The sequence below is a fragment of the Ruditapes philippinarum genome, unplaced genomic scaffold (genome assembly GCF_026571515.1).
Source record: "Ruditapes philippinarum isolate M1 unplaced genomic scaffold, ASM2657151v2 ctg3463_1_1_1_1, whole genome shotgun sequence".
Taxonomy (NCBI): Eukaryota; Metazoa; Mollusca; class Bivalvia; order Venerida; family Veneridae; genus Ruditapes; species Ruditapes philippinarum.
In genome coordinates, this window is record NW_026852327.1 from 23,435 (window position 1) to 50,959 (window position 27,525).

General features: G+C 31.5%; 1 protein-coding gene and 1 long non-coding RNA gene across 2 annotated transcripts; both read right to left on the minus strand.

Annotated features, from left to right (window-relative positions):
• Positions 1-11,295: 11,295 nt before the first annotated feature.
• LOC132756777 (uncharacterized) lies at positions 11,296-12,762 on the minus strand. The gene is made up of 3 exons (XR_009629373.1): positions 12,558-12,762; positions 11,898-11,978; positions 11,296-11,510 (listed from the first exon to the last, which is right to left on the minus strand). It is a non-coding gene; the product is annotated as an uncharacterized LOC132756777 (long non-coding RNA).
• A 2,372-nt stretch (positions 12,763-15,134) lies between these two features.
• LOC132756805 (adhesion G protein-coupled receptor L4-like) lies at positions 15,135-25,437 on the minus strand. Its single transcript, XM_060747946.1, has 11 exons — positions 25,309-25,437; positions 24,932-25,051; positions 22,914-22,998; positions 22,041-22,146; positions 21,612-21,658; positions 19,696-19,828; positions 18,731-18,837; positions 17,837-17,939; positions 17,116-17,266; positions 16,753-16,824; positions 15,135-15,205 (listed from the first exon to the last, which is right to left on the minus strand). The coding sequence occupies exons 2-11, from the start codon at positions 25,041-25,043 to the stop codon at positions 15,135-15,137; spliced, it is 987 nt and encodes a 328-aa protein (XP_060603929.1). The 5' UTR covers positions 25,044-25,051; positions 25,309-25,437.
• Positions 25,438-27,525: the final 2,088 nt, after the last annotated feature.

Genomic DNA, 27,525 nt, shown 5'->3' on the forward strand with positions numbered 1-27,525 from the left:
ATTCATTATTGGGTGTACTGACAGTTTTTTTTTTGTATTTTTTTTTGGGGGGGGGGGGTGTTGTTTCATAAAAACTTCATTACTGACAAGTATTAAAACTGTCGGACACCATTTTCCGCTGCCTCTCCTTTCGTCTTAGATTTTTAGCTCGACTATACGAAGTATATGGAGAGCTGTCCTACTCGCCCCGGCGTCCGCATCCAGATTTTAGATTAAAGTTTTGGTGCAGTAAAATATTTTTCACTATAACTTTGTCATTTCTTAAGGTATCAACTTCAAACTTCAAATATATGTTCCTTATCATCAACCACATCATATGTGACAAGGTTCATAACTCTAGCACCAATATTTTCAGATTTATCTCCCCTTGAACTTAGAATTTTCCTTAAAAAATACTATTTTTTACTGTTACTTCCTTATTAGCTCGACTATTCGATAAGAATAAGTAGAGCTATTGTTGTCACCCGAGCGTCGGCGTCGGCGTTGGTGTCCGCGTCGGCGTAACCACTTATGTAAAAGTTTTTGTAATAGTTCAAATATTTATAAAGTCCATTGACATATGGCTTTGAAACTTGGCACACTTGTTCACCATCATGACCCCTACCTGTAGACAGGAGGAGGTAACTCTATCAAGCATTTTGACAGAATTATGCCCCTTTTTCGACTTAGAATTTACGTTAAAGTTTTTGTAATAGTTCAAATATTTTCAAAGTCCATTGACATATGGCTTTGAAACTTTGCACACTTGTTCAACATCATGACCCCAACTTGGAAACAGGAGGAGGTAACTCTATCAAGCATTTTGACAGAATTATGCCCCTTTTTCAACTTAGAATTTACGTTAAAGTTTTTGTAATAGTTCAAATATTTTCAAAGTCCATTGACATATGGCTTTGAAACTTTACACACTTGTTCACCATCATGACCCCAACCTGGAAACAGGAGGAGGTAACTCTATCAAGCATTTTGACAGAATTATGCCCCTTTTTCGACTTAGAATTTACGTTAAAGTTTTTGTAATAGTTCAAATATTTTCAAAGTCCATTGACATATGGCTTTGAAACTTTGCACACTTGTTCACCATCATGACCCCAACCTGTAAACAGGAGGAGGTAACTCTATCAAGCATTTTGACAGAATTATGCCCCTTTTTCGACTTAGAATTTACGTTAAAGTTTTTGTAATAGTTCAAATATTTTCAAAGTCCATTGACATATGGCTTTGAAACTTTGCACACTTGTTCACCATCATGACCCCAACCTGTAAACAGGAGGAGGTAACTCTATCAAGCATTTTTTTTACTATTAAGCACTAAGAATAGTCAAGCGTTGCTGTCCTACCGACAGCTCTTGATTCTTAAGGGATCAACCTCATACTTCAAATATATGTACCTTAACATCATCCCCATCTTATGTGACAAGGTTCATAACTCTAGCACCAATAGTTTCAGATTTATCTCCCCTTGAACTTAGAATTTTCCTCAAAAAGTACTATTTCTTACTGTTTCTTCTTTATTTCTTAAGGGATCAACCTCATACTTCAAATGTATTTACGTTATCATCATCCCCATCTTATGTGACAAGATTTATTACTCTAGCACCAATATTTTCAGATTTATCTTCCTTTGAACTTAGATTTTTTTACTAGAAAAATGTTATTTTTTATTATAACTTTTTATTTTTAAAGGTATCTACCTCAAATTTCAAATACTTATTCCTTATCAACAATTACATTTTATGTGACATTGTTCATAACTCTTGATGCAATATTTACAGATTTATCTCTCTTTGAACTTAAGATTTTCTTTAAGAAATATAATAACTTCTTTTCTTTTTAAGGTATCTACTTCAAACTTCAAATATATATTTCTTATCATTACACAAATGTTGTGTGACAAGGTCCATAACTCTAGCATGACTATTTCTAGAATTATTCCCCTTGATCTTGGAATTTTTGTTAACAAATATTATTTTTTTACTATAACTTAATACATAATTAAACATAATTGATTTTTCTTTCATAGTTTTGTCCTCCTTACTGCGTCCAGTATTTTATTAGTCGAGCTTCGCTGTCTCCTGTGACAGCTCTTGTTAAGACACTTCATCAGTTTTGAATACATATTTTATTCCAAGGCCCACCAGACATTAATTTTGACTATAGCTCTTTGTTGGGACAATTTTGTGATCGAATTGGTCAGTCTGCACGTACTACGGCCTGTAACAACATGAGAAGGAATAAGTCAAATCCTTGTCTGATGAATAATTAAGAAGGGATAAGCCATGGTTTATATAACCCAGAACGATCATTGCACATGATCAGTAGATGACATCTAATACTTTCGAGGTCATTGGTCATTCAAAGACCAGGGTCACAGTGACGCTAAATGTAAAATTAGCGACAAGTCAATAAGTTGTATAAATAACACTTTTACAGGCTGGTGAAGTAGGGATATCCTTGTACTACAGCACATGTCTAGTTAATTAGGGAAAGTAACATCAATGGTGTAATCTGATTGGTTATTTATCTCGTGGCCACGACTTAGTAACTCGTGGCCACGAGTTAGCTATCTCGTGGCCACGACATAGTATCTCGTGCCCACGACTTAGCTTTCTCGTGGCCACGACTTAGTAACTTGTGGCCACGACATAGTATCTCGTGGCCACGACTTAGCTATCTCGTTACCACGACTTAGTAACTCGTGGCAACGACATAGTATCTCATGGCCACGACTTAGCTATCTCGTGGCCACGACTTAGTAACTCGTGGCCACAACATAGTATCTCGTGGCCACGAGATAAATAAAAACACACACATGTCACATTTGTGCCACCGTACGATAGCCACTCGGTATCATATATAACTTCCATGCATTTCATGAAACTTTGTATTATTGTTTGCTTTATGAGGTTTGATGTGCCCTTTATGGCTACACACATCTAACATTGTCAAAAAGAGACCCGGACATGTCACCAGTTATGTCATTGAGGGGTAAATTTTGAAACACAAAGGTGTGAAAATTTCCCTCCATGGAGTATAAGCAAAACATAATTTTGAACCAACAGTAGGTCCCTGTTGGGTGGCAAATGATAACTTAAATGTTCAGTGACTTTTTTCTTCAAATTTTTAAGCAGTGATTTATATACTCTCTCCAAGTATGCATACTATTAATGACTGTATTTTACATTTTATAAAAATAATATTTAGTACATGTATTCATGTGAAAAAAGACATCCATAAGCTTAAAGATACTTTTAAAATCAAATAAGTTGAAATATAAACATTAAAAAATAACAACCTAATAAGTTCTATGAAAGTGACCTTAACTTTGTTACATTACTTTAATACTACAGCGATTATTATTTCCCTTGCTAGACAGAATAATTAAAAAAGACCCTAGAATATGTTGTCATTTACAATACAATACAATACAATACAATACAGTTTATTTGCTTTAAACATTATAACCACGTTTCTATCATAATAATAGACAGGTAACATAGTTATTAGCAATAATATGCAAAACAAAATGTTATGAAATCTGTGTTAGTGTTTAATATGCTCGAATGTTAATCAAACAATTATATAAGTTTATGTTAATCACCGGTTTGGAGTTTTAATGCGTATGAATTAATTAAGTACGAAGGCCGTAGGCTCGGACAATTATTATTTCGTTTCTAGCAATACAAATTAAGGGTCCAGAAGATCACCAACGCATATTTTTCAAAAGGCAAACAATTCCGCTTCCGATTTGGAAAAAAAATATAGGAAATAAAAACACATTTTCATTTTAAAGACGCATTCCTCAACATGAGCCAACCATTTTCAATAAATCAATTCTGAAATAACAAAATGAATAAAGATTGTTAAAAAAAGTATTGATATAATTTACAATTGAATAAATTTTGAATGTAATGAATGACTGATTTTGCCATATATATTTACCCAAATTTTTGCTGTTAAATAGATCAGTAGGGCGCTGTTTTTTGAATAGTTTTACATGTCTTTTTTAAAATAATTAAGATGGTTTGAAAGTGCTGCTTGGACATATGTACATTATTTCTTTGTTCATTTGATAATATTATATGTTTTAATCGACGTTCATATATGTAATGAACATTAGAATTGATCTTGAGCAATTCTGCTTTAAATGTACAAATTAAGCTGAGTTTTTAAAAGAAGTTTATATAGAATATAGAGTATCAAAAGAAGAATATGCTTGCATAAATGTTTAGAATCAATTTAATGCTTGGATTATTATTTATTTGCTTGCCTAATGACAAGTCATTTTGTCCTAATTTAAAGTCAGTAAACCACTAGCCCCATGAAGCAGTTACTTGATTAATGTCGCGGGGGTGCGGGACGTGGTTTCAAGAAATAAAACGGCGGGGGCGCGGAGCGAAAACACGCTAATTTGCGGGGCGCGGAGCGAAAAAACGCTTATTAGCGGGGGCGCGCGGCAAAGTTTTTTTATTTATTTATCTTCGCTCCGCGCCCTCGCGCTAACTTGTGTGTCCCACAATTTTAACTTGTTAATTTTCTACTTTCGCTTGGCAGGGTCGCGGGGCAAAAATACGAATGGCAGAAATAAGCCACTATATATAACACTTCATCGTTGCCATAAATCATTTAATGTTATAAATACCATTATAAATATTAATAGTATTTTCCTAGTTATGCTCGAGCGTTTATGTAAGCCCCTATTTCAGCACTTTTAACTAACATATTGACACACCCTCGTATCTACTGTCTTATTCAGACAGACGGATTGCGATTAAAAAACAAACTTTTTTGAGGTATTTTTATAATATGTGAAAATCAAAATTCAAAATATTTAACGAAATTACTAAAACTAGTAAGTAAACAACAACGTTACAGAATTTATCTAATATAAAACCAAAACCACAAATCAGTTGTTTTATTAAATTTTGTCTATTATAGTTTTTGTGTGAATCTCCACATTCTTTTTGATTTTGTCAACGGATATCTAAGTAATATTCGTCGTTATCTTACTTAAGATTACTAAGTGTGTCGTTTCTTTTTGCCACATATTATAGATGATATGTATAAATAATAATTCTTTCAATGCGATTTTAAAACATTGCCTTTTTAGTCAGTGTACTGTTCATGCTGGTTCAAAGAATTTTGTTAACAAATTAAATACTTAAAATATGCTCTCATTTCGTATATTTATTTGTTTCATTGCTAAATGGACCCAATAAAAAAATTACACACAAAACCTGAAACCCAAATCCATTGTAATCAATTGGGAAAATAATTAATACTGACTAGTTTATCAAAATAATTAAACATTGAATAAAAACGCTCTCTTTTTTATAAACGCCTTAGTATATTATAAATTTCACAATATCATACTCGTTTATCCAATGACAAGAAAATAGCTTGCACTGGAATAATTCATTTAGTCTCCTCTTGGTCAATATTCTTTATGATAGTCAATGATACTGCAAAAGCCAGTGGTGACAAATAATCTGCAAATAATAACCAAAGCTATGCGCTTCAGATATTTTTTCGCAGAATATTTCTAAATGATAATTTATTTCATTTATATATGATATATTATTTCTAAATGATGATTTATTTCAGTTATATATCATATTATTATTTCTAAATGATTTTTTCCCAGTTATATATCATATATTATTTTATAATGATAATTTATTTCAGTTATTTATCAATTATTATTTCTAAATGATAATTTATTTCAGTTATATATCATAGATGCCACTGTTAAAGAATACGGACCTTATTGAATCAGTTTATACCGGCAGATTTTGGGTATCATCTCAAAACAACCGAAGCTGCTCTCGTTGTCTTTCGACATTTTTCATATATTTATCTATTTTCAGTATATTTTGTTCCGGTTTAACATTTTTGATTACTTTATTAGTGTAAGGGAAACTACTTCAACATGTTGCCGTTTACCACATTATCTGCGTTATTCCCCTTCAGTTTCTTAACCCTATGTTTGCTAAGAAAATTGTCGTCTGCTAAACGATATGCTTTTTACCTGTTTCTTATAATTTTAAATTTATGATTATTTATTATATTTATTAGAAAGTAATCATTTGACTTAAAGTAAATTGTTCTGTTCTTTCCCATGAAAGTAACACCACGACATATAGTATAAATGAATTTGAGAAGGAAAATGTAATAAGGATTGTTGCGTTGTGTTGTCCTCTACCTGTTGCAATTAAAACCGAAAAGGAATTATACTAAACGAGTTTCCTCAAAGGAAAAACTAGTTCGAGATTTCACATTTGTTCCATGACATTTTATTTAAAATCCTGTTGTCCTGCGCTGTTGCTTCAAATGATTTTTTAAGTTTATCATTTTGACTGGCTACTGATCTAAGATGTTACATGTGGCGGCATCTAATTTAACACATGGAATTTTGAAAAAATAACATTGAAGTCATTACACTTCAGCTTTTTTTGGTTAAAACAAACGAAAGGTTCGACAAATTCTTCGATAAAATGAGTATGGAAAAGAACAAAAGTATCTCTAATGAATGTTTTAAACGGCACAATTGAAAATGTCGTTGGTTATTATTTCATTTGTACTGCAAGTTATTTTTGATAACTCTGATATTGTAGTCATTGAACTCACCTGATAACACCGACATGTTAGGCCGTGTTGAGGGTTTATTACAGGCACATTATATCTATGCCTAAGAAATTAATCATATTTCTTTCTTTTTTTTAAAAAGGCAAAGTTTGTTAAATGACATTTTAACGATGATTTTAAAGCATATTAGATGCTTAACAATGGAAGTTAGTGTCACAAAGGTAACATTATTTGTCATAAAAGTATCAAATGTTAATTAGATGATGACTTTCATACTAAACACTTAAAATGTACTAATTGCCAGGAGAAAAAGAAGGTTCAGCTACAAATGTATGGCCAAAATTTGTGTGTGTGCGTGCGTGTGCGCGTGCGTTTGTGTGTGTACGTGTTTCTTGTGTGGGAGGACACCATAAAATGTTGCTCAGAAATAAAAACAATATCGTTTTAGACTAATGGGTCTTTTATTCCAATAATGACAAAAAACAATGATTTCAAATATGTCGTTACAAAAATGAAATTAGTATTATATTCTTAAGCATACCTTTAAGCATTTGACTTTTATAATATAGTAATCGTTTAAAGCTGTTAGCAACGCTTTAGTATTGAGACCTTTTTGGAAATGATATTGAGTTTTAAAGACTTCATAAAAATTATAACACACTTTTGTGTACAAATGTTGAAGTCTGCTGGACATGTATGTTCTTGATCTTTCTTTATGTTCATATATGCACGTCTTTGTAAGTGTAAATATACATTTACTTTCTCCAGTTTGCCTCAATTTCAATATCAAATCACAATGTTTTTTTGCCTTTTACAAAGAAGCATCATGTAATATATCTCAGCTTAAATGTAAAATAAATTTTTGTGGTTGGATATTTTGTTTCGTCTATAAACATTTAAATGTCATACCATGCTTCGATTACAATTTCTAAAAAATAAGCTTCACAATTAACAAAGATATCAAAGTTGTCTAGCAATATCTTGAATACTTCTAAAATTACAAATAGGCTTAAGTTTATTATACAGACCCTTCAAAAAAGATGCATGACTGTTGATAATGAATTGTGCGCTAAAATATTTCCGAAATTGTTAAATATAATGGATAATATTAATCTAGATGATAAGCAAAGAAATTAAGTAATCCATTTAAAACAGAATTATACGGTATCGATCTAACACATGCATGACACTGAAACCATCATCTAAACAATATACAATAAACTTGTTATGATCCTTAAATTACTATAAATCCGTTTTTAACATGATTTCGGTAAGTTCGTGCAATTTTACATAGGTTCCGGTGATGCTTATGTTTGATGGCTCATGCCAGTGATAATCATAAGTGTTATCAAAATCTCACTGACAGTTTTCAATAGAAAAATATTCAGATGCATATCCAGGGTTTTTACGTGTGCGTATTTCAAATATATGTTGTACTCTTTCTATACTTTTTTGTTCATACTCAAATTCATATCAACATCACGAGGACGTTCTTTCAGAGGCTTTCTCTACAATATTATTAGTATGATGTGTCCAAACAAATTGATTGTTAAAATATTTCCTTATTCCTTGGTTGGTCTAATTGTCCAAAAATATTTTAATTAATAATTATTATATCAATTTTTTTATAATAACTAATACACTTTTCTACGATAGTACGTACGTTCATTCAATGATATCTGCATAGAATTAAATATTTTTGACATACAATGTAGTTGACATTTATATTTTAGAAAAATGTAAAAAATTTTTTTTTTTTCACTCGGTCCATGTCATATTTGGTTTTAACAATGGTGAACTGTGATTTAAATAAAAAAAAAAAACCATAAATGATTAGCGTTTTCTATTAACATAATCATTAAATGAGGGATGAATAAGAATTAATGCAATGTAACTAAAGTCTCATAAGATTAATGCATTGTAAGTGTCAAACAAACTTTATTGAACGCCACCCCTTCTTGTTAATCTTGTTTGTCATATTTCAACAAAAAGTTAACATTATATCAATCACTTCTTGAAGTTTCAAAGACATATATTGTATACTGGAAGACTTATAGCAGTGGCTCCTATAGCACCAGCTTTCATCAATCTATCAAATTTATTTATATCTGTAATCCAAATGACCATTGTTAGTTTTTGTCAAATTCTGTTGTTGTATGGGGGGGGGGGGGAATTCTCAAATGATGCAAAATGTCCGTGAATATCAAATCATGTTGCAGTAAAAACTGCCACAACTTTGTTATATAAATACTGTTCACCTTTTTCAGAACAGAACAAAATATTATTTACAAATATGGTGATACATATATAGTTTTTGACAGCTTTAAAAAAGCAAGCATGTAAATGTAATAGACAATATTAAATACTTAAACAAATGTAGCATAAAAAACTGTAAGTGACAAGCAATATCCATCAAAATACCATGACAAATTTCTCCTATCGAATTAAAATCCAAAATGTATAACAGCGGCGTTGGGTATATAGCTTTGCAAGAACACAGTTACATTTACTCCACATATTAAAAAAAGAAACATTAACCGTTACATATCAATGAATACAAAAACAAGCATAATTGCGATATCATATACATGCACATGATTTGTGAAAAGCTGAGAATAGGCGGTCGTGAATAAATAGTTGTTCTACAGATCAATGTTTAGAATACTCAATGTAAGTTGTGAATAAGTGGATGTTCGACAGTTTAATGTTTGGTCTACTCATTTAAAGTTGTGAATAAGTAGTTGTTCTACAGATCAATGTTTGGAATAGTCATTTAAATTTGTGAATAAGTGAATGTCCGACAGATAAATGTTTGGAATAGTCATTGAAATTAATGAATTAGTTGATGTTCGACAGATCAATGTTCAGAATACTCAATGCAAGTAGTGAATAAGAAGATGTCCGACAGATTAATGTTTGGAATACTCAATGAAAGTTGTGAATAAGTAGATGTCCGACATATCAATATTTAGAATACTCAATGAAATGTGTGAATAAGTGGATGTCCGACAGATCAATGTTTTGAATACTCATTTAAATTTGTGAATTAGTAGATGTCCGACATATTAATATTTAGAATACTCAATGAAAGTTTTGAATAAGTAGATGTCCGACAGATAAATGTTTGGAATACTCAATGAAAGTTGTGAATAAGTAGTTGTTCTACAGATCAATGTTTAGAATACTCAATGAAAGTTTTGAATAAGTAGATGTCCGACATATCAATGTTTGGAATACTCATTTAAAGTTGTGAATAAGTAGATGTCCGACAGATTAATGTTTGAAATACTCAATGCAAGTTGTGAATAAGTAGGGGTCCAACATATCAATGTTTAGAATACTCATTTAAAAGTTGTGAATAGGTAGATGTCTGAAATATCAATATTTCGAATACTCAATGAAAATTTGAATAAGAAGATGTCCGACAGATAAATGTTTGGAATACTCATTTAAAATTGTTAATAAGTATATGTCCGACAGATTAATGTTTAGAATACTAATTTAAAGTTGTGAATAAGTAGTTGTTCTACAGATCAATTTTTAAAATGCTCAATGCAAGTTGTGAATAAGTAGATGTCCGACAGAACAATATTTAGAATACTCAATGCAAGTTGTGAATAAGTGGATGTCCGACAGATTAATGTTTGGAATACTCATTTTAAGTTGTGAATAAGTAGATGTCCGACATATTAATGTTTAGAATACTCATTTAAAGTTGTGAATAAGTAGATGTCCGACACAACAATATTTAGAATACTCAATGCAAGTTATGAATAAGTGGATGTCCGACAGATTAATGTTTGGAATACTCATTTAAAGTTGTGAATAAGTAGATGTCCGACATATTAATGTTTGGAATACTCATTAAAAGTTGTGAATAAGTAGATGTCCGACAGAACAATATTTAGAATACTCAATGCAAGTTGTGAATAAGTGGATGTCCGACAGATTAATGTTTGAAATACTCTTTTAAAGTTGTGAATAAGTGGATGTCCGACAAATAAATGTTTGGAATACTCATTAAAAGTTGTGAAAAAGTAGTTGTCCGACATATCAATATTTAGAATACTCAATGCAAGTTGTGAATAAGTAGATGTCCGACAGATTAATGTTTGGAATACTCATTTAAAGTTGTGAATAAGTGGATGTCCGACATATCAATGTTTGGAATACTCATTTAAAGTTGTGAAAAAGTGGATGTCCGACATATAAATGCTTGGAATACTCAATGAAAGTTGTGAATAAGTAGATTCCGACATATCATATTTAGAATACTCAATGCAAGTTGTAATTTGTGGGTGTCCCCAGATTAAAGTTTAATACCTTTAAAAAATTTTTGAAAAAGGAGATGTCCAAAGAAAAAATGTTTGGGAATTAAAATCCCTTTAAAAGTTGTAAAAAGTAGATGTTTAGGCTGAATTTATGTTTGAAAAAAACTCCTTTTTAAAAACCTGAATAATGGATTTCGAAAGTCAATGTTTTTAAAAACTCAATGAAAAGTTTTGGTTTTTAGAAAAGTCAAGAGTCGACATTTGGGATTTTTTTTAAAAAACAAAAAATACATCGATTTGGGTCCATTTTAAAACTATTTTCCCTTGCAAACTCCCATTTTTTAAATTCTCAAAAGGGTGGATCCCCGGATAAGGGGTTTTGGAGATGCCACCAAAAAATAAAAAATTTTAAACCCTTTTAGGGGGGATTGAAAATTTTTGAAAATTTCAAAAATCTAAAATACGGGTGATATAACCGTGGTTAGCTAAGTACAAATATTGAAGTACGTTATCGGTTGATCACGATGTACAGGAAGCTTTAAATGACAAAGTGCTGTTTTAGATATAAAACTGTCCGACAAATCACATTTTGAAATACTCCATCGATGAACTGATTCTTCTTGGCTTTCACAAAACGGAAGAGTCTTATGTTTTCTTAAAATAAAAAAAAAGAGAATAAATTGATTTTGACACAGGGCAAATTAAAATCCAAATACAATTGTTTAAAAAGAGATTTAATGTTTAGAGTTTTCAGTATCAAATGATAAAAATAGAGCTTACATTAGTACAGATACTGGTCAGACTGCCCGGAAGTACAGGCAGGCCTGGCTCTATACTGGTGACAAAGTTTAAGTATTTTCGGTTCTAGTAGGCTAACAGTTAAAACATTGATAAAGAACTTTAATAAACAAACAATTTAATAGAAAAAAATATTCAACTAAATCTACTTCTTGAATAGACTTTAAGGCACAATTTGTTATATTATAAAAGAAACAGAAAAAATCTAAATGTTCTTTAGAATATGGATAGTATGATAATTACGCTTTTCTTTCCTTCAGAAAGTCCGAAACTCTGCGTCGATTGAAGCCACTTGTGTCTCTGTTTTGAAAACGCATCTTTTATCTGCAATTAAAGTCGTGTTATATTAATGTTTATTTTTTATCAACCATGTTACGTAGTTTGGTTTTTGGACCGCTAAAATAAATATCCACATTTCAATTTAGGACTCATAATGTAAGGAATTTTTAAAGTTAATCATTATTTTATATTGAACTAATGTTTTGAACTCACTTCAAGTCATATTGCAAGAAAATACAATTTATTTGACTGACATTTTAAATGTTTCGCGGCAGTGGGATGGTTAATGCGGTCAGGTTGCCATATGAACATTTTATAATCCACCGAGAGCATTAACATTATAAACGAAGATGGTGACAGCATAGCTATAATGAAAGGAATAAAAGATCGTTAAACACGTAAGAATCGTTTTGTTTCATTACTTGTTAGCGCGCCAAGTCAATTTGCTATCGCGTATGATGCAGTATACCAGTTATACCAGTTAAAATGATGTTTTAGAAATTTTAAGTTGTCACTGTGTCTTATGGTTTGAAACTTAAAAGTAACCAAAATGATATCTTTAAGATTGCTAAACCCAGTCATGATACAATGTACCAATTTTCGAAAATAATTAGAAACGGTTACCTTTTTGTCCATCACGCAGTGAAATATGAAGATCAGCAGTCCCTGAAAATTAAATTATTTTATGTTTTTCATAAATACATAATTGAAATAAATAATCTAAAACCTCCATACGTTTGGTTATTCTGGCATTGTCATACTATTAAACACAGACTTTTCGAAAAACAAGTGTCTTTTGTACAGTGTCCGAAAGTAGCACAAATATAAATAAGAAAGTACATATTTAGCAAAAACACATGTATATCTGCTAACACATTCCTAAAAAAATATGACGCCCAGGAAAATTTAATAAAAGTATGAAAATGTATGCTCAACAAGAGCGTTGTACTCTTTCTTGGATTTAGTTAGGCTTAGATCCCTAAAGGTGCGCTTCGCCGTGTCTGATCCGCGTAATTAAAATGAATAAAAGCAAACACAAAGTATACTTCAGTCCATTGAATATCTCGTTTAAAATGTATATGCATGTATGACTTAAATGACATGCCATTTAATGATCAAATTCGTTCATAGTAATCGAATCGTCTTATTGTCAGGTTGTATTTGTGCTTTAAATACATGAAATAAATATAGCAAACACATTCAAATAATAAGAATACTACTTGTATGATAAAAATTGAATAAGACAGGTCAATATATTTGTACTTTTAACTGTGAGCATATATATATATATATATATAGCTATTCCAAAACCTTTGTTAAAGCATGTCCCTTATTTCAGACCCATTAATTGTCTCGGTTAGTAATTGTTGAAAGAATTCTGCTAATGCCAAATTGTCAAGGGTAATTATTCTATTAAGTTGTAGTCTATGATCAAAAGTGTTGCGACCAGTCGAAGACTGGACAGGCTACATATTCAGAAACTACAATTTGACATAGTTTTTGAACCTTTGACCAGTTATTCCAAATTATATTTTAGGTATCCCATTGCACAAAAGTAAAGCCAATGAACACACTTGTTCCTTATTTACATTTGAAATTTTGCAAATTTTTTTTGATTATCAATTGGGCTAAAAAATTTTTTGGTTTTTCCCGAAAACTGGGTTAAAAAAGAGCGAAAAATGTACTGGAAAACAAAATTTTGGGCCATTTAAAAAAATAGTACCCAAACCCCAAGTCAGACCCTCCCGGCATAGCACCAATATGCAAAGTAATGCCCGCTCTGAAAAGATATTTAAAATGTATGTTTAAAGGCAATTTTAAAAAAAATTAATTTTAGAGTTTATACAAAAAGAAAATTAAAATAATTTTTTTAAAACCCATTTTAATATTTTTTTTCTTTAACCCCAAACATTTGGGGAACCCGGCCCCTTTTGTTTTTCTCCCCAAAACCCTTTCAAAAAAACTTTGCTTTCCAAATAAAAACCCGTTTTATCATCTGAATATTTGCTTGAAAATAAAAACCCGTATTTTTATAAGTCAGTGTTCGTCAATATAAATATTCATTTATTTACGATTGTTGTAATACAAGTGTCATGAGAAATATGTAACAGATGACAAAAAAAGGTGCAAGTATGGGATGCATGTAGTCAAGTGATCATGAACAGGGGCAGACATCAACAGTTATCAGTATCTCAGATATTTTAGACTATTAAAAATTGAGCGTGTCGAGAATTTGACTTTTGAATTTAAATTTATTTATTGCTCATAATGTATGGCTGGCTTTTAATTCAGTACAATTGACAGAATATAGTCACAGTCAAAAGAGACTTACTATTGGCAAAAGGTATTTGGTATGGTCTTCACAAAGCAAACATTTATAGAAAAATATATATTTCACGAACAGAGAAGGTAACACAGCTAAATATAATATGGCATTTTAAGTGAGCAAATTGAATTTTAAGTTACAAAAAGACATTTAAATCACAGAAACATACAAATAAGCTATTGTCATACTTTGCCCGTCCTTTGTGTGATTTCCTTGACATTGATTTAGTGCCGCACATTGTCCGAATCAACTAAGACAACAATTATACAATTTACCTGAAATAAATTGTTTAAAACATCACCACGTAAATTAATTTATCTATCTGAAATCTAGCTTTAGTTTTCAATATTTGAACAATACAAACATCATATTCAAGGCAATTATTCTCCGATTCAAATGGTACATATTTTTAAAATGTAGCTCTTGTACTTTCCCGATGTGCTTGCAGAATTTGTGACACATATTGCCATCAAAATGTGCCCCGGATGAAAATTTCCCTTGCAAGGGAAAATTAAGGTTTAAAAAAAGCCTATTATTATGATAATTATTATGCCAATTTGGATTTCGGCAAAATTTACATGGGAACTAGGGTTATTAATTATTAGCCAAAAAACGTAGCAAATACCGTTCTTTTTTGGTTACCACAATTTACTATAAACAGAAATACCACGTTGATATAACCACCCCTTTTAAAACGTAGTTATTTAGGTAATGAACCAATGGTCCAATAAAAATGACTTCAAACGTAACAAAAATTTAAGCTGCAGCAATAAAGCACCCGGCAGATAATTGGTGTTATTATGGTTAAAAAATGGTTTTAACAAACATAGTTTTAAAATTATAAAATTTAAACCCATTGAATGTACATACCACTATTACAAAACAAAGAACCCGGAGCTAAAGAAAGGCCCCATATCATAATCCCGTATCATCGATAACCCAGCATCTGAAACAAATCAGGATAATACATGAATATCATTAACATGGAAACGTAAAACAATATACAATAAATTGTATCAGTGTTGGGGGACCTTTCAGTTGTTAATGTGTCAGAGTTAAATTGTATACATATAAAATCACAATTTGTTAATTGGAGTGCAGGTATAAGTTACCTGCACTCACTGTCTGTCTAGAGCATGCCCATTGATTGGCTCATTTTCTCTAGGGTTTACGTATCAGCAATGAAAAATATAGTGATATAATTATCATATTCAGATGCTCCTACACTGGTTGCATTTTTCTGGGTTTTTTTCTGAGCATTTTGTGTAAAATGGCTGTTTTCATTGAAAAGTCTCCCGATACAAGTTCAAATTGATATAAAAACTATAAAAAACTGCTCCAATACTAATCAAACTTGGCACAAATGTTGACTGGACCATTGCCTTTGCAACAACATGCTCAGGCTTAAATCTTCTGTTACCATGACAACGAGGGGACATCTCAAATTGCCAAAAATTACTATTTTGCGTTGATTTTTTCCATCAAATTTGATTTCAAAGTGCTACAACTTCAATGGATTGAGATAGAGTCAAATGCTTTTCAGCGTTGGTAACACGTTACCTTTTGATCGATCTGGGTTCATTCTTAGCCTCTCACAAGTCCAAAATTTTGTTGGCGATTAGGGGACTGCCGCCCCCTTCAAATCCCCCCAAACAGAAGGGGGCATACCCCCCTTCTGGCAACCCCCTGATATATCTTTTGGATGGGGGACCGCGCCGAAAAAGTCGTCACGTTTTTAACAACATTTCTCAAACAAAAAAGTGTTGGGGGCCTAAATTAGGCATTTTTTACCGTTTGAGACAACAAGAAAGTGTGGGGGTGCAAAAAGCGTTAAAATGCGTGTATATCGCGTAATGGGTAAATATTGTGACGACATTGATTTTTTTTTGGGGGGGGGGGGGTTCATATTGCTACGCACTTATTTTTCTTTTCATAATACAAAAGAGAAAGAACATCAAAACACTCTGATTGATACTCTGGTGATACATAGATCGTATATAAGTACATTTTGTATGGTCGATCAGATACAAAAAGTAAGTAAAAATAAACATAAATATCATAAAATTAAATTACAAACAAAAACATGAATCACACAATAGGTTGCTTTTGTTGGAATTTGTGCTAGTTGTAATCAATGTAGATGTAGCCTTTTTATCTATTTTTTTTTTTCATGTTTTCACGATTTATGTCCTTTTCGAAAATACTCTTGTAAATAATGCATCTTTTTAGAAATGGTGTGGACTCGTCCTAAAACTTCATTTTTGCATGACGATTGTATAATTTTGAGAGCAATAATACTTCTAATGCAATGTTCAAAACAGTTACTTAATGCCAAAAATAAAATGATATTAAGTTTCATAACAATATCACACATATATATTAAAGTATGTTCAGCACATATATGATATTAAGTAGTCACAAATCCGTCCGAAAAGAAAATGCAAAACGCAATTCACCATTTAAAAAGTGTTACATAAAACGATGAAAACTTACGCCTGTTCGTTTCCATATCCCTGTAGCCTGTGATACACCCCATAGATATCACAACAATTATTACTGCGAGGACTGGAAATAAATAAAGACATTGAAATATTATGTCATTACAACATGCATAAACATGTTTATCACATTACCCCAACATATTATCGAAGTGGGTACAAGCCCTACCACTGAGGCCAACCGCCATGTCATGTCAATAAAAAATCAAACACTTATAACAAAAATATATTACTGATTCTATTATCTATTATATTCATAAATATTTACATTCTATTGATATTTACAGATAATGTTTAACTAGAGTTTAACATATATTTTATAATGTAAAAAAACAACAGATTAACTAAACATATGTACCATAAGACCATATCATTAGTGGCATCCCAGGTTTTATAGTACTTAGTGGTTCGAGAACCGTATATGAAAGATTACATCCCTCCGCTAGCATTCCGAAGAAAACTATCAAAAACACCAGGTGGAGAAGTACCGCAATTGCTGTGCAAACGGCCTACACATTGATGAAAAGCATATTTAATTCAAATTAAGTGTCAAGGAAGACATTTCTCTAACAGAAAAAAAATCGGCAATATTCTATAAGGTAGTTTAGTTAAAATACAATTGATGCCTTTATCCAAAGCGAAGACCAACTTACAAAAATGGCGTTTTCATACTAGAATATGATACCTTTCTCTACAAATACAAAAGCACAAGTAGAAAAGCATAATTATCAACTTGTCAGGCGCTATTCAGATGGCTGCACAGTTTTATTAAATTATTGCAGTGAAACTGTTTAAGAATAAAGTGAAAGAAAAACATTTCAAGAGATCAAATCTGATAGAAAGAGTTTAAGAAAAGTAATAGATTCCAAATTCAATTATAAATTAGATATAATGTGCGATTAATGACTGATTTTTCTGAATTTCACCATATTTTAACTGCGTGACTGATTCAGTAGTCACTGTGGCTATTTTTGCTTATTTTTGTAATATATTGGATTTTGAGTGTTGTTTGCAATGTGTAAATTACTTCCTCATCTCACTTCACAATCGTTTACTCATAAATATGTGTATGGCATTACCTTGTTTTCTGTTCTGTTTATCCCAACAAGAAACAGGATATAAGCAATAATTAACCAACAGGATAAGTTCATATGGATGATGTACCGCACCGATTTAATAAACCTGAAAACATATTTCAAATATTTATTTAAGATCAATTCAGGTCTAGATGTTTGAATATACCAGTTATGAGATGATTCATCTAGATAATTTGTTTCTATTTAAGCATTATCTTATGCCAAAATACAAGCACTTTTTTGAGAAAGTGGCTAAAATTAAAGCACTTTTTAAAGACTGTACGAACCGAAATTAATTAAAATGTTCCCACTTTAGTATGCACATACGTGCAGTCTTCACAGGCTCTATTCTATTGGAATCACTTTCTTCAAATATCACAATCTTAATATAAGAATAACTGAAAATGCAAAGTTCCATATAATGGAATCTCTCTGTAAACAAATAGTTTAAAATTAAAAACAGGACAAGTTCAATACACGAATGTAGTAAAAAATCTGACTTCCGTTGCTTTATTTCATATGTATTAAGACTGTGAATATGTTTTGTGTTTCTTTGTTATGTTCGTGTTGTTGTTGTTATATTGTTCTTAAGGTTTTGATTTTGTTTCATAGATTTGTACATATTTTGTTATTGTTTGTTTGTGTTTGTGGTTTGTTGTTGCTGTTATTGCTCCTGCGGCTGCAAATGCCGTGTTGGTGGTGGTGTTATTTTGTGCGAGGCGTTTCATAAAAATCTGCTGTTTTTGTTTGTTTGTTTGTTTACTTATTTGTTTGTTTCATTTTTAAACACTTTTTGCCAGTTTGTTTGTTAGTTTGTATTTGTTTTTTATTCGTTTATGCGTTTGTGTTTGAGTATTTTTGTATTATCTTTTTTTCTAATAACAAATAATTTCTAACCTCCAGAAGAATGCGTGAATAGCTACATTCAGTACTAGACAGAACATTGAAACTATGCAACCTATCATGGAAATGATTGACAGTGCCTCCTTATGTCCGTCCTCAATCTGAAAGTATAGAACACTTATGTTATTATTAAAAGTGTTTTGTAAAATTGATATGGAATTGTTAAGAGTGTGCCTATACAATGTATATATCCATACTATAGATTTGCTTAACCCTTTCGCTGCCAGAGGGTCATTGTTTTATTGATCACCTATTTGCCAGAGGGTTTTCAAAGTAATTACTATATTATTAATTAATATAATTATTATGATTTGTTATTAGTATTATAATAATTATATATGTTTCCAAATCTGTTAGTATAATAATAATTATTGTCAATGGTATGATTTTCTTTATATTTATTATTATTTTTTATTATTATTATTATTAATTTATTATTATTACTATTATTCTTATAGAAACGGCTAAAGCCGTCCATATGGCAAATACGCCGAAAATAACAGGGACGGCATAAGCCGTCCTTATGGCAGTGAAAGGGGTATATATTTTTGTCAATATGAAATCGAAAGACCAGATTATTTGTAGAAAATGCAATATGTGTAACAAAAACATTTTGCTGTAATATCTACAATACTCGAGACCATAAGTTTAAGCAGAGCTATGATATACATGTAATTGTCAAGTACTAAATTTTCATCATAAGACTTTAAGTATAAATGCTTGACACGTAAATTGTGTATCTTTTTGTGGAACTTTTAGCCACAGCAACATTTTTATTGTATTCTGGTGACATTCTTGATAAATCGAAACAGTAAAACCTTTCTATTAAAAACTAATCTTGTCAGATTCTTTATCATATTTCAAGTCACTTAATCATATATAAAGTTGTAGATAAAATTGATTAATTGGAATTTATCTTAGTGACGATATTATGATAACAATATATAATACATACATACCGGTTTCAGGGATGGACTCATAAGCACAGCAAAATTAGTTAGATGGTCGCAAATGCACATAACAACTCCTTCGTCTTTGTCATATTTTTTCAGTCGACATCCCTCATCTGACCAGTAGCCTTGTGATGTTTCGCTTCACAAACAAGAAACAGTTATTATATTATGTTTGTTACGTCAAATTTCATCATAGTGCTGTTACGTTGCAAATTGATGGATTATCCCCCCACGAAAAAAACAATTGAATTGTTACTCTTACGAAGCCATGCAATAGGTATAACGTACGCATGCGCACGTTAAGCAAACCGCGTGACCATGTAATTGTTTCGCGTGCGTATGTAATAGCCAATGCATGACACAATAGCTTACTCATGCGCACGTCATAAATGTCTCCTATATGCCGTACAAACGTACACTATGATGAATAAATTTGACAGGTAATCTGACTGTGTAACAGATATTTGCTATAAAACCCTCTCTTTGTGGCTATATCGTCCAACAATATTGACCTGGCAATATTGCATTAGACCCTATAGTCGGTGAATTTCGTAAACGTTATGATCTACTTGAAAAACCATGCATATATATATAACCAGTTGTTAAATGGTCTTAAGTAAGAATCCCCTCTAGCGTTGCCTGTAAACGTCTTTAACTTCAAGAATATAGCCGTTAATTTGAAGTTTGAGTCCAGGTTTAGACATTTTATTTGGTTTCTTACTTTAATTTTAAAATTGCCTTTTTTCTGAACACCTGTGAAAATGTTTTATATTTGTGTATTGGTATTCTATCTGTGTAGAATTTTTGATTTATATCATAAAAGCCCAGTACTTTTCATTAAAGATAATGTAATAAAATAAAATAAAAATCAACTGTATAGAAAGCATTACATAAAAGGTATCCTGAAACCAGATGTTGTAAAACACTTTCAGATAAATTCTTGCAAGTAAATTCCAAAATAAAAAATGGATATCTTCATGACGTTGTGTTGGTTAGGTATCGAACCAAAGACCTTCAGATCAGTAGTCCGGCAACTAGTCTGTATCAGTTCAACACACCTTACTGACGTGTGAAGTAAACAAATATATTGATGTATTCTTTATCAACTGACTTTTAAGTTCATGAAGGGACAGGTCAATGTTGTTGGACAAAACAAGCTTCAACTGTTTAATATACGGGATCATATAACAGCATGTTTTGTTTTACACACTTGATAGGTTCATGTATCTGAATAAATAAATTTTGTCAATGATGAAATGTATCACAAAGATTTTACATTTTTCATTGTGTATGTTAGATAAGGCCACAAGGAAGATTCTAAAATATATTTGATAAAGTTAAACCATGGAAACCGGCTTAACGCTTTTCAAAACTTAACCTGACATTTCCCATTTTCCTTATAACAAAAACAATGAGTGTTTCATTTTTATATACATATATGTGTAAGAATCATAACATGCCTATAATTCAGCCCTTCAATTGTCTCAAATGATTTAAACAGTGTGCTTTCCGAAAGTACGAAACAAAAAGTACTAAATATGTTACACAAATATTGTGGTATATTTATGCTAACAATTAAACACTAAATTATCACATGAATTATCATACTACATGTAACCTTTTTAGTTTTCTTGTTTATAAGTTAAATCAGGGTATTTTCTTCGAAAGACTTATAATAGATTAATAGCAGGTACTTATTTGATTAATCAGTTTATTGAAAGTTAGGTTATTATTTGTCATTTTACTTTTAAGGGAAAATATTACTCATTAGTCTGAATTTATCTGTTGTATATTTTTGATTATAAACAAGAAAACTAACTAGTACTAAAACAATAAAGTGTTTACTTGGCAGATGCCATCATCCAAAGTACAGCAACAAAGATAAATGTTAATTGTCGGAAGACATTTATATAATACTTTACCTTTTTGACTCCTTCCAAAAAGAACACCTCGCATTATCCAACAAATTCTGAATTTAAGAAACAATTATGTTTTAAGAAAAGTTATCTAGTATTCTTTTATCTCCATTTAAACCCTATGAAAAACTTTTAAAAATACATATATTAAGAAAATATTACAAAAATATAACATTTTGGTGATTTATTTAAAGCTTTCGGTACCAAAACGAAAAGCTTACAATCATTTAAAGATATATAATAAAAACAAATATTGATCCCATTATGATAGCCTTATTACGTTACGGTATACCAGTCTTTTTATGAAGAATCGGCCCGAGTAAATTATGTTTCAGAAATATTAGTTAAAATGTATTGAATGAATGCCCTTGCATTTATATAAGATTGCATGGTATTGAACAATTTGGTATATTTGATGTGATAAAAGATACTTACGTTATACAACTGAAATTGAATTTCCACTGGGCTTATAAGTTGTCGCTTAATGTTGGGGTAAAATGTAAATGATATGACTGGGGCATTTAGCTGAAGACCTTCGGACCTGATGAGAAACGAAAAAAATATCATTTGAATTTCTTTAAGATACTTAATATGTTAGAAAGATATGTTTATAAAATGAATTCAGCACAATGATACAAAGATCCATTGAAAGATTAAATGTAATTTTGCTAGAACTTTGCCAAACTCATTTGTTTTTTGTTAATTGTTCTGTGTTTTATGTGTATAGTTGCATGTATATACTATATTAGGCAATAACAATAAAATATCGTTAAACTACAAAAGTAAGCATTTAAAAAACTTTATTTCATCTTTTCTGTGCTACTTTTCTGCTCAAACCGACAATGAGTGGCCATTGTCACCAGTATAGAGCAAGACAAATTTCTACATTTAGACATGGTAATTTTGTGTAGCTTTTTTGTTGCTTTTTATATTTTTGTACACATTTGTAGTTTCCTTTTTGATAATCATGATCAGTCAGGACATTTCATTGGACAAAACATGTACATTTTAGAGCTTCTAACAAATACTGAATAATTTGACCAGTCGCAACCTTTTTCATGTATTTTGGTAAGGTTAACGATGGTCTATTGAACAATACAAATTAATAAAATTGATCTTTACGTAGTACTACATGCTACAAGTACAGAAATATAGTCTTACGGTTACGTGATATGAATAAGTCCTGTGATTGGTTTAATCCAACATTAAATAATCCAGTGCGCTTTTATCACATTGACAAAAAGAGAATATTATGACGTTAAAGTTTCAATCTACTAGGATAAGACATCTAAAGAAATTTACACTTACATAGAGCTGTTAGTGTTGTTACTTGATGATGGTATTATCAGTGATAAATTTCTATACATGATTCCACTAAAGGATTCAACGGTGCCTGCAAAATTGCAACATTGAAATCACTTATCATTAAATATAATTTATGAGTCATGATAGTATATTGATACTTAAGAACATTTTTAGAAAATAATTTTCATTATGATTTAAAGAAAAGCGGCTGAAAAATGTTATTTCCATGTAACAATATGTCGTATAAAGTAAGCTCTCAACACAAATATATGTGATTAACGACGGAAAACAGCGGGGATTGGAGTTATTTAAATGACCATTATATTGACATGTTACCTTGAAAAATATCGAGCATTTTAAGATATAAAGGAGTTCCATAACAGTTGTAAAATTTGCGAATCTATTCCACTCATACAATTGATAATTAATTCTACTTGTAAACAATCTACGCTTTAAATATAATGATGTATGTTTAACAGTCGATACTTTTTGCGACCATAGTTTTTATTTGTTTGGGTCGTCAGACCAAACAAATAATGGTAGCGAAATTTCAGAGTCTAATGTTCTTAATTGCAAATGCCGAAAGTAGTCCACTTTTTTGAAGCGGTTACTTCCCTTTTGTATGTACACTAAAGCCGAAAAATTCAGGGGAGATCACTGCGTAAAGATGGTCAAAGACAGGCGCATCAATTTTCAAGCAAAGTAATTCCCGAATGGTCGAAGATTTCTAATATTGTTTTCTGGTATTTTCTGATCGAAAATAACTAAATACAAAGCGGACATTCAATCTCTGACACAGAAGTTTATGACAAACCTAACAACAAGTAGTTCTCAAAACAGCTTAAAACTAGCGATTTAAAAGAAAGAAATATTTTATCTTGTTACAAGTATCCAACAAATTACAACGCATTTAAAGTCAAACAATAGCGTTGGCTTATAGAATTGTCAATAAATGCACAATCACAAATTACGCGGATGAATATGATTTTATCAATGAAAATACTATTTTTAGCCATGTAGATTACCGAATACTACACAAACCGAGTAGTGGAATATATAGATTCTACATGTCGGACTGTTTGGGCGAGAGGATTTTCGCTAAAATATTTAATTCAATTTTAAACAACAGGTTTACCCTGAACAAATACCTCGAAATTAATAAGTATTACCAGGTACGTATATTAACGTACCTAGGATTACAAACCTGAATGCAATGGAAGTTATAAATTTAGAATGACTTGATATTATTCAGACATTCTGTGTATAACTTCTCCGTGGTACAGTGGTAACGCGCTCGCTTAGTGAGTGAGAGGTCTCGAGTTCGAATCCCAGTCGAGGAAATTTTTTTTTTGTTAAATTCTTTTTTTAATTGTTTTTGTTAAGGAAGTAGCCATGATTTACAAGGATAAAGTGTGGCTGTCGTAAAAAAAGTACATAAATGATTTTTTGATGCAACTCTAGTTATGCAGAATTCCGTATGTGCCTTACAAAATGAATTATAATACATAAAAAATAAACTTATACAGGAAAAATGCATACAGATATACAGTACGATTTAGATTGCAAAGATCAGAAAATACCAAAGAACTTGAAGCCCTTTTGATTCTTTATAAATATACATGCTTATAGTAAGCTTCAGGATTATTTACATCTGTGTTAAACAACAGTTAAAAGTCGTTACAAGCCCTAATTTAGAATAATATGGTTTTCTTCAGGCCGTTCACATATAAATTTAACCGTGGCTGAAGGGTTTTCGGGCTCGCTTAGGAAGCGAGAGGTCTGGAGTTCAAATCCCAGTAAAGGTAACTCATTTTTTTAAATTGTTAAAGTCAAATAAACATTGGATTGAATATCAGTGTTGCAATTAGTCTTATAGCCAATTTACTACAATTAAAACGCTGGAAAGCATTGGTGGCACTAAACATATAATCTCACAACCTGCACCTTTCTTACATTCTGAGACCCAAACAAATTCAGCGCCTTCTGTGCTTTGATTATACATGAAATTAAGCGTTACATACTGTCACAGTCAATTACGAGAACGTCTTTCCTTGATCTAGCCCACTCTGAGACACCTTCTTTTCCGCGATCAGGGAAATAAAGAGTTTCGTTACATGATTGTACAGACGCCATATTTAAATCTGCAACATAATACAGAATGATAAAATGTATCATTATCCCATTGATCTACTAATCTATATGAAAAACATTAAATGCATTTAGATCATCTTAAAGTACGTCTTAGCATTTGGTATTAAAAAGTAGCTATAATAGAGGAAGTTTAATATCTCAGCAACATTCATTGTAGCAATTAAAAAAGGAAATCATTACTACACGATACTGCTTGGTAAAGTTACTTTAAAAATGAGTTCATTTCTAATTTCCAAAAAAGGCGTACATAAATTAGACTTTGATATCTCAGCAGTGACATTTTTGGATGTTGTCAATATCTTCTCCACAAAACGATCTGTTGTCTTCAGAACAACGTCTGCCCCGGAACCTGTCTAAATGAAACAAACATGACGTGAATAAAATCTGCCCCTTGTAATGTCTTAAAACATGCGATAAGGTTGTTCAGATAAATGTCTGCCCCGGAACCTGTCTTAATAAAGATATCATTGTCAGAACAATGTCTGCCACGGAACACAAATCCTAATAAGAGGTGCCTGATTAGATCAATATATTACCCGAAACTTGTTCATCAAAAGCATACCATGATGAAAGCACTGGCAGCCCAGGAAATGTCAAAATAAAACATGCAATGTTCAGAACAATGCCTATCACGGACCATGTTTCGGAATAATGTCTGCCCCTGAAAATGTTTCAATAAAGCAAACCATGATGAAAACAATGTCTGCCCAGGAACCTGTTTATATAACACATGGCATGATGACTGAAGCTGTCCAAATGAAACATAGCAAGATCAAACCAATGTCTGCCCCGGAATAAAACATACCATGATCGGAACAATGTCTGCCCCGTGACGTTTTCGTGTAAAACATTTTATGATGAGAACACTGTCGGCCCAGAAATCTGGCGAAATCAAACACACCATGATGCTTACATTAAAAATTATTTATCTTACTAATAGCTCAATTGGTGAAAGTTTAAAGCTGATTTAAATCGCTGCGTGGTCCACTTCCTGAAACTTTCCAATACTGATGTTGAATGCAAAAATATGGTTGTGACCCCGGAAAGGCTTGAGCCTACGTCCCCGGGTTTAGAAACATATTAACAATATTAACAAAATGGTCTGTGCTTTGTACAGTAGTTATTTACGAAAACTCTGTTAAGGCCGTGTACAGCAAATCAAAATTATTGTGAAGTTGCTGCTTGTAGGAATAAGACCGGAACAAACCGAACCTGAAGCTTACACGACTTGGGAACAACTATTCTTATAGCCAGTTATCAAAGTTGACTTCGAATAAAGAAAACATAATTATTTTATTTATGAAAGTAAATCAGAAAAAAGTATCAAAATCTGAAGTCATTCGGAAATGAAAATTCGGGTTATCAAAAATTTTGCAATTTTAAATTGTATTGTCAGTAGCTTATTTATGATAAATGAGGTAAATAGATGAATCACCAACTTGATCAATATGTCGAGTTCACATTATCGGTTCCGTTTAATATGCTTTTTTAAAAAACAATATAAATACATGTATTATGATACACAATAAAGTGCGGGGGAAACGGACATAGTCGTTTCATACTTACCTGAATTTATGTTTTCACCCTTCCATGTCTGTGTTGTACTTTCAAATCAAGAATATTGTTTGATTTTGTTTGGGGTAATATAATGACCTGCAAATAAAGTTAAAGAAGTATAATTTCATCTCTAAAAATATACCAAATTATAAATATGCTTTCCGCTAGTATTCAATCTACAATTGGATAATTCATAAGGGAAATTATTACATGCCCGAAATATTCTAAAAATATTCAGCTCAAAAAATGCAGTATTTCCAAAGCAGGCAGACGGGTGTATGAACCCCGGTGACCACATATATAAGGGGAAAAGGGAAAAGGAACAAATACAGTTTCTTTTAGTTATTTTCGGGTTAATGGCGCAATTTGGCAAAAGCTCACCTTGGAGCATGGCCGTCAGAAGAAATAAAAGCGCACTGTAAGTAAACACTTTAAAAATTTTCCCTATATCAATGGGTCCATTTGGGTTAAGGGTAGAATGGTTTAAATAAGGCTGGGGGAGAAACACGGATACTTCTTATTTTAAAATTACTTGCTACCTTTCGGAATGGGTAATCTCGGAACTTTCATTTCGGGCTCTATATCCAATCTGAGACGTTTTTTGATTAATACATGTGCAAAAGGTTTCGGTGTCCTGCATCATGATGCAGACACAAAATAAAACTATCCATAGTGGCCGGCATATGTAGGTTTCCTATTTCAAAAAAAAACTATGAAGTTTGATTTAACGGGTTTCTAACCAGTTTTTGGAATGTTTTAATTATAACAAGGACAGTTAAGTGAAGGGCACGGAAGTAACTTTTTTTGTAAGCCTCACTAACAGAATTTTTAATAAGCATCCATTACAATTCCTGACATGTTTCGGTGTAGTTTCCACTGCTCAAAGAAAAAACGGAATGATATGGCC